General features: G+C 38.1%; 1 protein-coding gene across 1 annotated transcript; it reads right to left on the bottom strand.

Moving 5' to 3' along the window:
* Positions 1 to 3079: 3079 nt before the first annotated feature.
* Positions 3080 to 10164, bottom strand: nek3 (NIMA related kinase 3). Its single transcript, XM_026934931.3, has 13 exons — positions 9522 to 10164; positions 9333 to 9426; positions 8329 to 8426; positions 8134 to 8217; positions 7414 to 7481; positions 7218 to 7304; positions 7069 to 7123; positions 6767 to 6967; positions 6133 to 6259; positions 5831 to 5992; positions 3963 to 4094; positions 3359 to 3446; positions 3080 to 3253 (listed from the first exon to the last, which is right to left on the bottom strand). The coding sequence occupies exons 1-13, from the start codon at positions 9636 to 9638 to the stop codon at positions 3187 to 3189; spliced, it is 1380 nt and encodes a 459-aa protein (XP_026790732.3). The 5' UTR covers positions 9639 to 10164; the 3' UTR covers positions 3080 to 3186.
* Between the last annotated feature and the right edge of the window lie 7704 nt (positions 10165 to 17868).

Below are 17868 nucleotides of genomic sequence, written 5' to 3' on the forward strand. Positions count from 1 at the left end.
TCCTATAACAGAGCATTAGTTTAATGTAAGTTACTGAACAGTTGCTAGGAGTCCACTCTGATAAGGACATTTTAAACAAATGTCTATAATCATCAGCACAAAAAAAGATGAGACTGAGGAAAAATATGAACCACTTTATGCATTGCCCCTAAAAGTGTTATATATTTATTGAATAAATGGTTTATTCCAGGGTTCTGAACTCCAGCCCTGAGAAGCTGTAACCCTGTCCTGCTCCTAACATGTCTGATCCAGCTCATGATGGATTTAATAATGAGCTGATGAGTTGGTCCAGGTGTGTTTGCGAAAATGAAAATACAAAACTCTGCAGGGCTATGGGTCGTCTAGACTGAGGTTCAGAACCCCTGCGTTAACCAATCAAGGTCATAGATGGAAAAAACATGTGAACCTATATAAGCTCTTAAAAAGTGGATAATTGGAGTCAGCTGTTTCAATCCATTCAAGTATCGGTTTGACTGACCCTGCCATAGTTATACAATATGGCTTAGTCCAAAGAAATTTTAGAGTTTAGAAGACTGGAAAGAGTTTTGGTTCTCAATCTCTGCTCACCGTCAAGATCAGGATACCGTCAAGATACCTATGACAAAGGACCTTAAAGTGACAGCTAAAAAGCAGCTGATGTGTTTTGTACTTGATAACATCTACGGTCAACAGTAAGATATACAATGTACAATTGCACTTATATGAGGTTACCACACAGGAAAGGAGTGTTCTTTACACATCACCTGTCTCAAGTGTGCTTGAAACCACCAGAATGTTCCACAGCATGACCGGAACAATGTTCTGTATATAGATGATCACACTGTATGGCAAAAGCAAAAACCAAATCCAAAGCTTATTTAATGTTTAATGAAAAATGGACACTAGCATTTTTGAGTTCACCCAAAGTCCTCATAGGATTGACCATGTCTGCTTGTCTATAAGGAATTAAGTGTTATGCTTATCATATCACATTCAGATTTGAACCAGCAAACTGTTTCCTCCCCTGAAAATGTCTCTGGTGAGGCCAGCTGAAACAAGACATTTGGGGATCATGAAATGTGAAAGTCAACAGTAAGTCCTTTAGTACGCATTAGGAGGAAGCATAAAGGACATTTGAATTTATGATACTTTAACTAATGGAAGACAGAAAGCTGGTCTAGCTAACTTGCTTCACTGAACCAATAGATCAGCTAACGTGGATAAAGCAAAATGAAAGGTTAGTCTTACTTTACACACTTTATAACCCAGGCTTTACAGAAACACTCTTTTTAAGTGAACAAAGTGAATCTTTGTTCTGTCTGCTTATGCTAGCTGACTAAAACTGGGCATCCTAGCTAATTTTGGCTGTATGTGGGTTGTTGAGGCATTTTAAAGTGGTTTTGTAGACATTACTTATTATTTAATTAGACTCACTCAAATTGCAAACCAGTGATAAATTCCTTGTATATACAAGCATACTTGGGCAATGAAACTGATTCTGATCTTCTATTACCAAACAAATGGCAAGTGAAATGATCTTATTTTTGCCTTTGGAAATAGGTAGAAGACATCCCCATCTATTCTAAAATATTAGATGTCATACCTTTGAGACCCCAAAGTGCCTTTTCACTATATTTGGAGCTTAAAATTCTAAATAACATTGAGCTGAGCAACCTTGATTGTTAAGTAGGCAATGAACAGCCAGGAAAATAAGGTGGAAACAGTCATACTGTATTATATATTTTAATAATATCTTATAAGGGATAAGGAACTGTGAACCTTTGGTTGTTACCATGGTTCAGGCTTTCACAGGGGGCCCCCTTGTGGTCTTGAGAGGTATGATTGGAGTGAGGAGTGGGGGCAAATAGGATGTTGCTTTGGGCCCCCAAAAGATCAGAAACGGCCCTCATGGTAAGACTAATAGATTCCAGATTGTACCAGGAAATTAAAGTTCAGGATATCTGGCTGTTATCTAAAATTGAAAAGTGACTGGGTCATACAGCTTTTCAATATTCCAAAATATAGGAATAAACCAAGAATGGTTGGTTGAGGTCCACTGAAATGCTTTTGCAAGGTATAAAGCTGGGTGTTAAAGCAAGACATCCCAAAACTTAACAATATACAAGATTTTGTATAAGGGAATGGTGTTGGTTTGCAGACCACTTAAATGAGTACTAAATCTCTTAACCTATGTGCATTCTTGTTGCACTAATTCCTCTATAACAGGGTTTCAGTCTGATGGTATTCTTAGATCTTGACCTATTGAACATGAGGATATGTTTTTAATAGCGCTCTGGATAAGGACATCTGCTAAATGTTGTAAATTTCAATGTAAATGTAACTCACATGCTTTTTCATTCAATGACCTTCAAAGTGTGTATAAAGATAAAGCAATGTAAAATGTGTTGTCTGGTAAATAAACTTTCTCATTAGATTAATGCATAAAATATCGTCATAAAAGATCAATCCAATGGATCAATCCAATATCATAAAAGATCATTCCAATGGATTACAAAATTTCAAAATAAAACAAATTTTCATATCATGACAATATTACGCAAATGGTCATTATGATGTAAATAGAATATCTTCTTTCAAACATTAAGTGAAAAGCTGTAGGACATTCCGATTAACACAACTCTTCAAAGTTAATTTTAGAACTGTAGGTTTTGATTTGCTATGAAATTAGGGCATCTCTCTCTATTCTGTTTGTAAGCAGTAAAATTTTGATGGATAGATGGATCCTCTTACTTTTGTACTTGTTTTTTTTTTTTCTTGCTTGTACAGCTGAGTGTTGCAGGTTTTCCTTTCCCATCAAAGCAAAGAAACCACAGAGAGGGTGGAAGGGTAATGCTGAACACCTGCTTATATGTTGTTGGAAATGTCAAATATTTTTCCATGGAATCTAGGTCAATTTTTTAACATTTAGATTGTTGAGATGATATACACCTTACCACTCCTGCAAGATAGTGTACACTCCACATGCATACAGAAGGGTTTATAGAAAAAGAAAGTATAATTATCTGATTGCACTGAAGGGTGTACACTAAGTATGAAGTAAGACACTGGGTGAAAAGTCTATGAAAATATACCATGATGATTCCTTACATAGTCATCACATTTATTTACAAAGTAAAACAAAAATTTAACTTATGGTACATTCTATATTCAAATACACACATACACCTGGGAGAATATTAAACATTTCTAGTGTTCTTTTAAAATTTCCTCCAGCTCGTCTTGCCAGTTAAAATGACAGTCCTCTTCAAAATCCCTGTGAATAGAGGAGAAAAGAGAAGTTGTTAATGAGGGAACCAGAAAAGGAGGGGAAAATAGGGAAGTGAAAATGGGAAGACAGTAGTCTTTTTTTTGGACTCACGTGTCTTCATCATCTGAACGGGGTTCCAGTCTGTTCTGGTCAGTGTGCACTTCCTCCGGACCATCTGGAACATCATCATCATTCTGCTCTACAGACAAAGGGCAAAGCAGAGCTTTAGCACCTGCACCAAACACACCCACACACACACACAGGCAAGACTGTCCATGGTTTCAAAACCTCTCGATGCCAGATAAGTATGTACTTGGCTCTGTGCATTAGTCTGAGTCTTGGCTTGTAGTTTCAGACCACAGTCACTTCCCAGCATGCTGAAGTCGATAAATGGAATTATGAAATAACTGAAGTTTGAGAGAAAGGTCACGCCTTGTTCCTACTTAACTTCCTAGAAATTCCCATTTCTCTCTTTCTCCGCTAGTGTTTGATTGCCGCACCCACAACCTCTCCATCTCCTCTCCAAGAGTCTTTAGAGGTTGTGCAAAGCAGAAGCTGCCTACAACTCTCAGAGTTCTCCCCATTTTACAATTTCACAATCACTCTTCATGTCTTTTGAGTTGTGGGTTTGGTTCACATTCACAAATTACACTTTCCCACCACTAGTCACTGCTGTACCACAGTTTCACAAGTATCACAAGTCACATGCACTTACTGCTTCTGTGGATAACGTAGGTGTTGAAGGCTGTGCTGAGAGGAGCTTTCTCCAAGAGGCTCAAAAGTCTTTCAGGTGGATCCTTGTCCCACTGCCTTCTCTCCCGTTTCTGCATTTCCATAAATCCCTGCGCTATACATCAAACACAAAACACGGTAGAAAAAAAACAGATCATTTAGAATTCTGTCAGGAATGTACATTCATATAAACATATAATTTGTTATTCTCTTTTTGTCATCCATACACATTATCCATATAAATTATTTGAGAATGCAACTATATTGCCACTGCTTGTGGCAGCCATTGTATATTAGTCTTTGCTAATCCAAGTTTGTCCTCTTGACTATAATGATATGCACATTAATTTCTCCTTAGGAGTTATAGTCATAATTATATCAGTGGGTAAAATGTAAACTTCCGCCAAAATGTCAAACTAGCACATTATTATAGTTTTGTTTTGATACATACACTGCCTGGCCAAAAAAAAAAAAGTCGCACAATCTAATATCTTGTTGCACTGCATTTAGCTTTGATTACGGCACGCATTCGTCCTGGCATTGTTTCAACAACCTTATGCAACTTCACAACATTTATTTCCATCCAGAGTTACATTAATTTTTGGCTGAGGTCTTGCATTGAGGACAGGAGAGCCTAACCACTCCGTAAAGTCTTCTCCAGCACATCTCAAAGACTTTCAATGGGGTTAAGGTCAGTATTCTGTGGTGGCCAATTCATGTGTGAAAATGATTCCTCATGCTCCCTGAACGACTCTTTCACAAGTTAAGCCTGATGAATCTTAGCATTTTCATCCTGGAATATGCCTGTGCCGTCAGGGAAGAAAAAGTCCATTGACAGATCATAACACTGCCTCCAGAGGCTTGTACAGTAGGCACTATGCATGACGGGTGAATCACTTCATGCATTTCCCTTCTTACCCTGACACGCCCATTGCTTTGGAATAGGGTAAATCTGATTTTATCAGACCACATGTCCTTTTTCCATTGCTCCACAGTCCAGTCTTTATGCTCCCTAGCAAATTGAATTCATTTTTTCCAATTAGTGTCACTAACAAATGGCTTTCTTGTGGCCACACAGCTGTTTAGTCCAAATCCTGTAAGTTCTCATCACATTGTGCGTGTGGAAATGCTCTTACTTTCACTATTAAACATAGCCATGAGTTCTCCTGTCGATTTTTTTAACGATGTGACATCACCAAGCGTTTTAAAGATCTCTGATCACGATCATTCAAGATTTTTTTCCAACTACATTTCTCCTGTAAAGTTGACGGTTCACCACTATCCTTCCAGGCTTTAATAATGCACTGGACATTTCATAACCCAGTTCCAGATTTTAGCAATCTCCTTAGTTGTTTTCTTTGCTCGATGCAGGCCAACAATTTTCCCCTTCAGTAACATCTTTTCCATGACCATGGGATACGTAATCTGCCATGGTTGTTGAAGAAATGAGAAGCTACACACTGCATCAGTTAAGGTTAAAAGAACTGTTGCCAGCTGTAACATATTAATCACTGCAGTAATGATCCAATCATAGGCTCTTAAGTATTTGCTTATTTAAACCCAAACAACGACCTTTTTTTGGCCAGGCAGTGTATGTTCTTGTACATATGAACATATGTATGGATATTACGACTTGTCACACACCTGGCCAAATAGGAGCTCATTATATAGTAGAGCAAGGGCTTCAATAATATACTGGTGTAGTTTAAAGTCTTAGAAAAAGTAGAGAAACACCACAAACAACAATAATCCTAACTAAAGGTAAAAGGCGTGGTGGGACAAGTTAGTAGAGTAAATTGTAGACAGAGATTTAAATGTGCGAAATGCAAAAAATGGAGTAGCTTGCTGCACCTTTTGTGGAGTCAGACCCCTGTGTGGTTGCCGTGTCACCGGAGGAAATGATGTCAGCATTCCTAAGGACCTGCAGCACTGTGTTGGAGGGTTCTTTTGCCCACCTCTTTCGGGTAGCTATGTTACCCCTGTGATTCTCAGACGCATTTCTGAAACTAGTGTCTGAGCAAGAAATAAATCAGTCAGTTTGTCACTGACCCTGACATACAATAAACAAATCCAATATTGCAATCAGTCACACTCAAATGATGCAAGTTAAACAAGTCACAGTATTATACCAGTCCTGCTGGTACAGTAAGTACCTTTAGCTGTAGATGTGTTTAATAAGCTCTTCTGGCCCAGAAACATGGCCACTTTCTCTCCTTCCTCTTTTCTCCACTGGTTTACTCGTTTCTCTGCCAGTTCCTTGGTTTCTTTCTTGGGCAATTCCTTACAAAAAACATTAATGGTCCCATTAATGTGTATGTACTTGCCCCTTGTACCTTTTGGTTATATGAACATAAATGTAGGAACATCATTAAGGCACATAATTGGACCTAAATTGGACTGTAAATTGGAATGTTTCATGATACGTTCATGTTGTTTGTACCTGTACACTACCTGACTGTGTATGTTATCAAAAATGTCTAATATGTCAATTAATCAGTGAAAATAAGCAGGTAGTAGTTAGCACAGATAAATAAACATTTCTTTTTAATTATTTTAATATTGTGAATGTTTTAATCAATATATAGCAGTTGTTTTTAGACAGTAACTGTGTTGGTGAAATCTAAATGAAATCTTTAAATGCAATTTTCTCCCTTTTCTCTTCTGGATGTAACTGGACTTTAAATGCTATTTTAACTTTTGGTTGAGATACATGCAAAAGTGAAACATAGTTCAGTTCAGCGAAAACGTGAAGTTTTCAAAACACTATGTGAAATCATTGTGCAGTACCTCTTCAGGTAGGTGTTTGTGGAGCAGTCTGGACACACGGTGGGAGCTGAGGATGGTGTGTATGGAAGGCCTGTCTCTCGGGTTGGTCTTAAACATGTGTTTAATCAAGTAGTGAAGCTCATAGGGAAGGTGACTGGGCAAAGGTGTGTATGTCCCACGACACACTTTCAAAATTAGACTCTTCCAGCTACGGGCCTCAAACTGAAACCAGACCAACAGAGAGTAAACAGCAAAGAGGTCATAGATTATATCTGTCATAATCATTCATTGCCTCTTAAGACCAAAAGGGTAAATGTACACACCGGATGACGTAAAGTGCAGAGTTCATAGAGCACACAGCCTAAAGACCAGATATCACTGTAAAACACATACACAGAGTATGGTATGAAGTACTTTGTCCAGATTGTTACACTGATATATGGTGTAACAGACTAAACTGTAAGTTCTGTACCTCTTGTTATTGTATGGTTGGTTGTCCCAGATCTCTGGAGACACATAGTATGGAGTTCCAACATAGGTCTGGGCATAACCTTTCGCACTGTCGAATATCACAACATGATGGGTCATTATTAGGATCTGTCAGATGTCATTTTTTTCCTTCCTTTGCTTACAAGGTAAAATGCAAAAGAAGCTTTTCAACAGGCTACCTGTTAAGAGCACATGCTGACCCAAAATCTCCCAGCTTGATTGTGCCTTCATCTGTCAGGAATATGTTCTAAGCAAATAAAAAAATGTTGGAAGATAACTTGGACAATGAACGATAATAATACGAGCGAACATCATAGTTTAGTCTACACTATAATATGTATGGTGTCTATTTCTTACAACCATAGTTATTTTGTTGTTTCTTACACTTCTGTCAATCACAAGGACACACTATCTTCTTCCCAGTATCTGACTGAACAAGATGGTAAAGTCCATTTAGACTATGTTTTAATCCAGTTTTAATCCAGTTCTAATCCAGTTCAAAGTTGTGTCATATCACAATATGACACTTTCATATTCATATTTGTATTTCATAGTATAGATGCAACAATATTTACAATTGGTGCAATGTTTCAGTTTGAAAAAGACTGAACACTAATTAACAAATGAATAAACAAGATGTAATGTGATTAAAAAGAATTTGTGGTCAGTGATATTGACTTATATTTATATATATTCATTCGATATTGACTGTTATATTTACATATATTCATTTGACTAACACTTTTTCCCTACATGTAACTTTACATGTAATATGAATGTGTAAGAGTCAAGTGAGGAAAAACATTTACTTCATAAACGATGAAAATACACAACACATTCTGTATGTCTGTTAACTTACAAAAACCACTAACAGAATACATAGCTGCTTTTTTTTTTACCTTTGATTTTAAATCTCGGTGAAGTACTCGCTTATCGTGAATGTGCTTTGTGCCCAGACACATCTGTGAAAACCACCTGAGTATCTACAGAGACAGATCATGACTACACAGCAAATCTGGCCTGAAAATATCAAAAAATATCTATAACATATTTTGAAATGAATTTTGTTATTTATACTGAAATAATGATTTTACCACATCCTCAGAGAACAGAGAGCCTTTTTGCTGCCGCATTCTCTGGAGAAGATCACCTCCACTACAGAACTCCATAACAATGTACAGATGGCCATCATCTGGAAAGAGAGAGAAAGACCAGAAAGAGAGAGTGTAAGTGAAATAGTTAATCCAACTGGTGTGTATGGGTCTAGGTCACCAGATGTCACTCCAGAGAGGTAATAGCCTCGACAGGATATGAAATTCACTTGAAGAAGCTGTTTGTAATTTTATGCTGCCCCCTACAGCATATAAAGCAAACTGCAATAGAAATACATTAATAGGACAAGCCTTGCTCTTTCCTCAACAAAGCTATGTATATCTTGCTTATTTGCCAATAGGGCTATAGATGACAATCTATAATTTCCAGACTGAAAACATAAAAACACAAGCCTGAAATAAATACACTAGTCAGATCCATTGCAAACAGTTCTTCTAAAGTATCACTGAAATATGATTATTATAGGGTTAGGAACATTGAAATATCATCCTGAAGTGTTTCTGGAAGCTGCACCTGTTCTTTTCATTTTTGCTTTTATTTTTCCCCAAAGTGCTTTTTACTTGGCTCTCAAACAAAAGCACCTATTTTCTCTCTTGGCTTAGTAATCATTTATGCATGGACAGGTAATAGTGTGTCCTCAAGCAGCCTCAGCTTAAAAGTCAGTATTTTCAAGGGAAGAGAAACAGGGCCAAAAGAAAATGCATTTGCACACGGCCCAAAAATGTGTCAAAGGCCCTGTGTGTGGATTCAAAGAGCTGTCTGTAAACAAACTAACATCCAGTTAAAGCAAAGTGCTCAGCTACAGTAGGACACTAAGATGTGTTACTGCATAACTTCATCCACAGAGACAGCCACAGGCACACACAAGTTAGTGTTAGTAGAGATCATCTGTAGTGTAGAACAGGTCAGCAGTGTTACTAAAAGATGCTTTCGCTTGACTAGCATCCTAAAATGTTTACAGTGTGCTTGATCACAAGAGACAGACCTTCAAATGACTCTCTGAAGGCGACAATATTTAGATGCTTCATTCTGGCCAGGAGCACCGCTTCTCTGCGCGCGCGCTGCATGCCGCCCTCTGCCTGTGTGCACCGAGAATCCACACACAAACAAGACAATCCGTGACCTTTAACATAATAATCGAGCATTATTATTTCAAGATGTCTGCGAATGTTACCTTTGGCAGTCGTATTTCTTTCATAACCCATTTTACTTTGTCGGTTTTGGGTTGAACCAAGAGAGCACGCCCGAAAGCTCCTTCACCGATGACTTTAAGAACCGTATACTGATCCATAACAAAAAAAAAACTTTTTACAATTTCCAAATTAGCAACTGGACAAAATTAACCGACACATTCCATGGTATGATATTTATTTGTATAAAGCAGGCACTGAAGGTCAAAAAACTCAGAAATCAGTGCTTGCGTTATTCTTTGTTTATTATCTGTCCAATCAGAGAAGCGCGAGAATGAAAAGTGATGTTAGATTAGTGGGATGTCTGGGATATTAACACATAAATCACAAAAAGAAAAAAAAATCACGATAAAGAAACCCTGTTTAACCTGTAGCCTACTTAAACTAATAAAAGGAGCTGATGCTTCATCGTCTAACAGTACTTCCGTGTTATTTTGTGACGCACGATGCAGTGGGCGTGGCCTCCGCTGTCCTCAGCTGTGCTGTGAACTCCGAAACAAGCACAGACACGTTTCCTTTCTTACATTTAATCTAGTTCATGCTAAAGCTGGTTACCGAGCAGATTAAGCAAACTTTTTTTCCGTTTTGGTGATAAATAAACACGTTTTCCGGAGAGTTCAGTTCACCTGTTTTTCTCTGTTTTCTGCTTCAGTGCGCATGTGCGAAATCATGACGTCTTCTCATGCTGTTGCTTTGAGTGATATGTTTACTGCACGTGCATTGTGATGTTGGAGCTGGTATTTTCTCATCTTCAGGTTGCTTATAGATTAGTTTTTAATTCTACACATGCTTTACAGAATAAAATGTATTGTTGTTTATCAGTTGTTTATTGTTACTCAGATAAACTTAGTAATTGCAGATTTCTGCATGTTGTCTCTGTGTAACATAGCTAGATTTAATGCTTCATATCCAAATTTAATTAACTGATATAATGCACCTAAAACTGTAGTTACATGATTTTTCTTATTTTCTTTTTTCTTTTTCTTTGTGTGTGGGTCTGTGGGTGGGTGTGTTCCATAACCTGGATGATTTGTTGCAGACATAAATAAATTATATATTGCACAGTACAGTAATTAGTCTGTGTTTTTATTATAGGTTCCTCTTCTCAGTTACACACTAGGCTTTACTCTGACAAGTACCACCTAGAAAAGTGGTTTCCCTGTAGTATGTTGTAGCTAGATTGCCTTTGTTATGGAACTAATGTATCTGCTTCACAGTTTCCTTCAACAAGCTTCGTCCGTACTACATTCATTCACATGCCAGAGAAAGCTCTGTTACCTGGCACTGGTGAAAAGGATGTTTACCCCACATTTTTCCACTCATCAGTTGTTTAGTTTGGGTGAGCCTGTGCACACAGATTCCTGTTTTTGGCTGACAGGACTGGAACCAAATATGGTCTTCTGCTGTTGTAGCCCATTCACCTCAGGGTTGAACATGTTGTGTGTTTTGAGATGCTTTTCTACTCACCATGTTTGCAGTTGCAAGAGCAGTTTATGGTGTTCCAGGTCTTTCCAGGTTTCACTGTCAGGAGATAAAAACCTAATTGTTTATTTATGTCGTTTTCCTTTTATTGACAAGGGAATCGACATAAATTTTATTTTACTGAAGAAGGACAACAGGGTCAGGATTTAACTTTAACTTCACAAAGCTCTTGTTTTATTTGAACTCCCAGCCCTCCTATGAGTAGCCCAAAACCTTCACCACAGAACCACCTCCTCCCCAATTCCAAGTGTCGTTAGAAGACAAGGAAGAGAACACACTGCTTGGGGTGAGGAGATGGGGCAATAACCTGTCAGGACCCCTGAAAATTTCTACTGCCACCCCTGTGTTGTCCACTGTACCAATCTCATTAAACCTGAAATGAACCCAGATAAGCGTGAAAAAGTTGTTTTTCACTAAAATGACCCGTTTGGGTTTTGTGTGTGTACACTTACAAAATTTAGAATCATGAAGGGTTCTCAGACTGTCCCTCATAAGAACCCTTAATTAACCATGAACCCTTGAAGAACCCTTTTTCCCCAAATGTATAGTTAATCACTGATCATTCTTACTGGTGTACAGTCACCAGATGGCGCAAAAGGCATTCGAATTAAATGTTGGGCTGCCTTATCCTTGAAGAAATTACATATCTACGCTTAAAAATATAGGAGTTAAGAATGTAAATATGGCCTCTGTTCTAAAATTGACATGCCTTTGCTAGCTGTCAGTATTTACCGTTCTCAATTCTCAGTCTGCTAGCATGAAAGGAATTGGTTAGGCAACCTCATTAGATAGAGGATGCATATAACTATGTTCTACACATCAGTTCTACAGCCTAAATCATTACAAATATGTTTATATGTACAAATATATGTCATGGGGTCTCCTCTCTGTGCCTTTCTTCATGAATTTAATGAAATATGTGAACTGTACTGAGCCAGAGGCAAACTCCTCCTGCTTCCTCCCAAAATGGTGGTGTAGACCCAGCTGTGTTTGTACAGGGATTCACTTTATTTATCTGGCTCATGTATCCATTCAGGCCACATGCGGCTGCATAATCTGCATCTGATAATGTGAATCTCTGATATATTCCACTTTTCTATTAACAAAAATAAATGCTGATCTATTGTTGAGGTGTCTTTTTGTTTCCTTCTTTCTTGTGTACAATGTGTTTCTAGCACCTGTTTGACTGAATGGTAATTACAACCACGGCAACAACAAGGGGACTATTTGAATTGTGCAAAATTATTATTGTACTTGCATGTTTGTGGATATTTTTTTCATGAAGTGCTGATTTTCAGCATTGTGTTCCACACCATAGCACAAACATATTTGAACCACAGACTGAAAAGATGGTACCCTTCTTTCTAGCAGCACTTTTTTCAGGTTTCACTATAAGGCTTGATAACATCACCTGCATCTGAATAGAGAGAAATGGATGCAGCGCTTTGAGTAATGTCACTGTAGGATTATCAGGAAATGCATGCTGTGTATTTTAGTCTTGGTGTCATGTAATACCTTCTGTCAAGAAAAAATGTGAAAATATTTCACTCTGACATTAAGGGCTTTACAATGGTGCCTGTGGATGCTCTATGGATTCGGATGAGTGCCAATGTATGCAAATCCGACACTTTTTCAGTTGTGGTTCATTTTTTCTGCAGATTTCCTTAAACTTTAAAAAAAAAAAAAAAGGCTGAAGAATCAGACAGACAGGTAACAAATGGCTGCTATGTTTGTTTTACTGTCATGATATTTGTCACCTGTTTGTAGCTCATTCCTAAGATCCTTACCATTCTCCATCTATATGCATGAGTGTGTATGTGTTCTCTTTTTCAATCCTATTACCTGTCATGGCCAATGACCTTCTCTAATATAGTTGTGTGAACCTGATTGCATATGTATATCACAAAAACGTATTGAAACCCAACGTATTTTATGGTAAGCTGGGATATTTTGATGCCGTTGCTCCCTCTCTTGCAATCATTTGCATTCTGTATACCCCTTTCAGCTCCTAGTATCCTCCTATCATTCATAATGACCTGTTCTGCCTCTCTGTTGAGCTGTATGTGCACTCCTGCTGCGTGATGAGATGCTGGTTGCTGTGATGCCACGCTATGGCTGCTCATACCCACTGGATTTGCTTGATTGATCCTGATTTCTCTGCTCTCATGTCTGCCATTCCTGCTTCTTCATCTCAAAGCTTTCTGCACTTTACATAATCTAAAGCACTACAGAGCTATAGATAATCTCACATGAATACCATAGATTTGCACTTTCCAACAACTGACTCACCTTGGTGGATAACCTTAACTGGAAATGGTAGAGACTTGAACTTCCTAAGACCTGTGATTATAATCAATATAATTAATATCGCATGAGCAAGAATATAGTTATACTGAATATATACTGAATATATCCTGCCTGCGGCCTTGTGCCTACAGCCAAATCACAGCCATACCGATATTCATTATAACAGCATGATTGCAAGTGCGATACAGATTTCTAAATAATACATTTATATTGAGTAACAGACATTTCGGACACAATATGGCCAAATAATTTGTTTATTTTTGCTCTCTGAATGGAAATAGATCCCAAAGAAGCCACACTCACTGATAGCCAGTCAGCTAGATAGCTCACAATAATTTTTTTGCATTCCTGTTAAATATGCATCTAGTGCATCCCTTCTTCCTTTTCATCTTCATCTGATGAGCTTTCATATTTTAAGTCAGAAAGTTACACTATATGGCCAAAAGTTTGTGGACACCTGACCATCACACCCATATGTGGGTCTTCCCCAAACTGTTGCCACAAAGTTGGAAGCACACAATTATATAGGATGTCTCTGTATGCTGTAGCATTACAATTTTACCTTCACTGGAACTAAGAGGCCCAAACATTTTCCAGCATGACAATGCCCCTGTGTACAAACCGAGCTCCATGAAGACATGGTTGGCCAAGGTTGGTGTGGAGGAACTCGAGTGGCCTGCACAAAGCCCTTACCTCAACCCCACTGAACACCTTTGGGATGAAATGGAATGCTGACTACTCCCCAGGCCTTCTCGCGTGACATCAGTGCCTGACCTCACTAATGCTCTAGTGGCTGAATGGACAAATCCCCATAGCCATGCTCCAAAATCTAGTGGAAATCCTTCCCAGAAGAGTGGATGTTATTACAACAGCAATGGGGGACTAAATCTGAAATGGGATGTTCAAAAAGCAAATATGAAAGTGATGGTCAGGTGTCTGCAAACTTTTGGCCATATAGTGTATATTCATGAAAAATGTATTGTTTGCTGTGTCCACTGATGATATCGCTAACTTTACTGTAGTAACAGTTTCAGTGGGACTGTTGCTAGAATTGGAAATTTACATGGTGAATACAGACAAGCGGAGTGATACAAACAGTGAAACGTCCCAGTGGAGTTATACTAAATATAAGCACTCTTGAATGCCGCTTATCCAATCAAATTAGGGGACCGGAACTAACTGTTGTATAATAAATGTTATGTTTATTCCAGGACTCCTATTTATAATCACAAATACTCACACTGAACATTTTGTATCCTTTTAATATATTTAGTAATTACGATTTATAATCCCACTATCCAGTCTGTCACTCAGAAGCAGATGGGATTACTTTTGAGTCTGGTTCATCTCAAGGTTTCTTCTTCACGTCATCTCAGGGAGATTTTCTTCTCCACTGTCACCTCAGGCTTGCTCATTAGCAAGCTTGATTTCTGTCTGTGATAAAATTGAATTGAATTGAATTCAATTGAATTGAAGGTGTACGTAAAAAGAATTACTTTTTATTGAATTTGGTTCAGTGTTGGAAAGGTTCATTCCCCTAAATGTGGCACATTTCATTTAATGATTGCCTGTGTACATAAGAGATTATAAAATGGGCATTATTTTACCACTCAAAGAAGGTGAGACAGGACATTTATTAAGAGGTTATATCATGGTCTAAATCGCAATAAAACAACTTTGTGACAATTTTTTTAGGTTTACAAATTAGGCTGTTCTTTGTATCCAAAATTACAACTGAGACCAGATACATTTGAGCATTTGGAGGTCTTACCCAAGAAACCAATAACCTGATTTTTTGAACTTGCAGCTTTCCAATTAGTAGCACAATTCCTTAACTGCTGAGTCAGTGGTATTGTAAGACAAGATTTTAAATAATAATGATAAGGGTGTTTTAAAATATTCCATTTACTGCAGCGAAGTGGAAGCAGTCCAGTGCATTGTTGTAAATCATGTATAAGGGGGGTTTTATATTTTTATTGTGCCACCTTGGTTCCTGGTTCAATTCTGACCTTGGGTTACTGTCTGTGTGGCGTTTTACCTGTTCTCCCCATGTTTGTGTGGGTTTCCTCCCACTTCCCAAAAACATGCCAATAGGTGGATTGGCTAAGATAAATTGCTCCTAGGTGTGGGAATGTGTGTTCATGGTTTCGTACATCTTTTACTTCAGGCTGTAAGAGACTCAGACACCAGGCTACACTGCAGTTCAGATGTGTATCTGATGCCTGGTAACAATCACAAGCACAAAAAAAACTTTGACAGAACAGATGTTATACAACAGAGGGAGGAATACAAAAAACCTCAGATTCCTCAGGCATGAGTGAGGAGGAGACCGAGTGCAAATGAAAGTTTCAATTTGCTATAAAGTGAAGCAATGGGAACTTTGAAGTTATAAGTGATGAATATGTTTATTAAATGGGTCTGACATATGCTTGTTGGATACTGGAGTGCTACATAAAAATGTATCCAAAAGCTATTACACATGGTTGGGGAATGAAAAGTAAAAGAAAGAGTGAAAAACAAAAGCAAAAAAAAAATAAAAAATGCTGCACTTTTGTAGAAATGAGTTGAAAGTCTGTGTTCATATACTATCAGATCTTTGTTGGCTGTAAATCTACCAGCTCTGGTAGGCATAGTTTCATGAAGAAACAGCTCAGTGATCTGAAACAGTAATCCAAGTGAAGCTGTTTTTTCCCCTAGACTTAACTATCTGAAAGGTAGGCTTAAGTATTAAGAATGCAGAAGCAATTTGCGCCTGGGTGAAAACAGAAATGTATTTGCTCCCAATTTAGTCCTACCCTGTAGCTTCATCTCTCCATCACTCGATGCCAGTCAGGGAGTGCAATTACACAAGAACACTTAGCGCAATGTTAGTGAGTTTGCTATCGAAGCTGAGTACTGGCTTTAAGTAAACAGTGTAATTGTTAGCCTAATATTAGCTAACTGCAAAGAGACCCTTGCTGAAAAAACCTGGGACAGTTAGCTGGCTTTAGCCGTTAACCAGCCTCAGCTGGTCAACCTGGTTTAGTTTGATGGTTTTAGAAGGGTTTTTGACACTTACAGGCTAGTTTTAGCTGGTCAAGCTAGGAGACGATGAACTACCAGCCTAACACAAGCTAGACTAGCTAAAGCCTGCAAATCTTCTGCTGGTCTATGCTGTTTGTTTTGTTTTGTTTTGTTTTAATAGCAGAGCCCTGGCTAAAGGGCTCAGCTATACAATAGCTAGGTTATATTAAATAGCTTGTGTAGTGGCCGTGGCTGCTAATGTTAGCTAGCTTGTTAGTGCTTGGTTTTAATGACCTAAGTCTCACTTGGGCAGCTAAGCGAAGGACCTACTGCTGTATAGGTAATATCAGTCAATCTAGCTAAAAGATAAGATTAGCACTGCACTCACGTAGCTGATTGATTAGCTAATGCTGCTATAAGAATATGTTTTTGTGTTTAAACCTGGTGCAAATACACAGTCTATAAATCCTCTGGATTGGAAAAAACGTCAGTAGTACACTCAAGCATGCAGCTCAGTTGGTTGCATGTCTAGATCTGTCATACCATCTACAGTCCAAGAAGACTTCCAAGAGCTCTTTAATATGGAGAACTGAAGCTCTAATCCTGCATATTTTGCTATTTATATACACAGCTCTCCTCTACCAGCCGGTTGGATTAAACGTGTTGCATAGAAGATGATCTCCAATGTATACAACTGTTTTCAGTGTATTTACACTGCAAGGATGACTTCCATAGTGGTTACTGTTTAATTTGATGCTAATAAGGTTGTCATGATTAGTGGGCCAAAGTAGTGTTGTGCTGTTCTGTGTAATTTAAGTAGCCCACAATATTTAAATTCCTCTTCATTTAAATGACTGCTTTAGCAACAATTAAGCAAGAGATCTGCCCCCACGTTTTCGTTAACATTACTGTGTAAAGTATCCTTTTTGTGCCAGATAGAGCAAGGCAATCGAAGACATTTTGCAGAAAGGGCACAGCTCCATGGCAGATTGCTTCTACAGGTCATTGATTGAGAATTTCAGCTACAAACTTGTTACCTTGCAAATGCTCCAGCAATTCCCTCTGGGCAAAGAACACTTGATCTTCACAGCCAGCAAACGTAACACCTAACCTCAGTACAGCAAGGATTAACAGCAGACCTCTCCTGACCCTTAACTGTCAAATCATGTCTTTTGTTTTTCACTTTACAAGGTGAACCGTTATGTATGTGTGAAACCACAACCTATATACCGGGGTGGATAAGTGCAGAAAAAATATGCATAAGTTAATGTATAGGGTTTTGTATCAAAATATAACTCAATTGGTATGGATTTGAATGGATGACTTAAATATAATTGAAGATATAAATGAAGAAGATTAAATTGCACAGAAACTCAATTGATCCATACAGGTCATGAATTTTGAGAAGGTTTAAATCAATGGTAAAGTAAAATGTACACTCATTGTCCACTTTAATAGAAATACCTGGACATTCACTGTCCAGTCAGCCAATTATATGGCAGCAGCACAACACATAAAATCATGCAGATACAAGTCAAG

Source organism: Pangasianodon hypophthalmus, chromosome 14 (assembly GCF_027358585.1).
Source record: "Pangasianodon hypophthalmus isolate fPanHyp1 chromosome 14, fPanHyp1.pri, whole genome shotgun sequence".
Classification (NCBI taxonomy): domain Eukaryota; kingdom Metazoa; phylum Chordata; class Actinopteri; order Siluriformes; family Pangasiidae; genus Pangasianodon; species Pangasianodon hypophthalmus.

Coding starts and splice junctions, on each gene's coding strand:
- nek3 (XM_026934931.3), bottom strand. CDS start 9,638: ATGGATCAGTATACGGTTCTTAAAGTCATCGGTGAAGGAGCTTTCGGG. Junction 9,427..9,521: donor AAGAAATACGACTGCCAAAG/GTAACATTCGCA, acceptor CGGTGCACACAG/GCAGAGGGCGGCATGCAGCG. Junction 8,218..8,328: donor CTCTGTTCTCTGAGGATGTG/GTAAAATCATTA, acceptor CTGTCTCTGTAG/ATACTCAGGTGGTTTTCACA.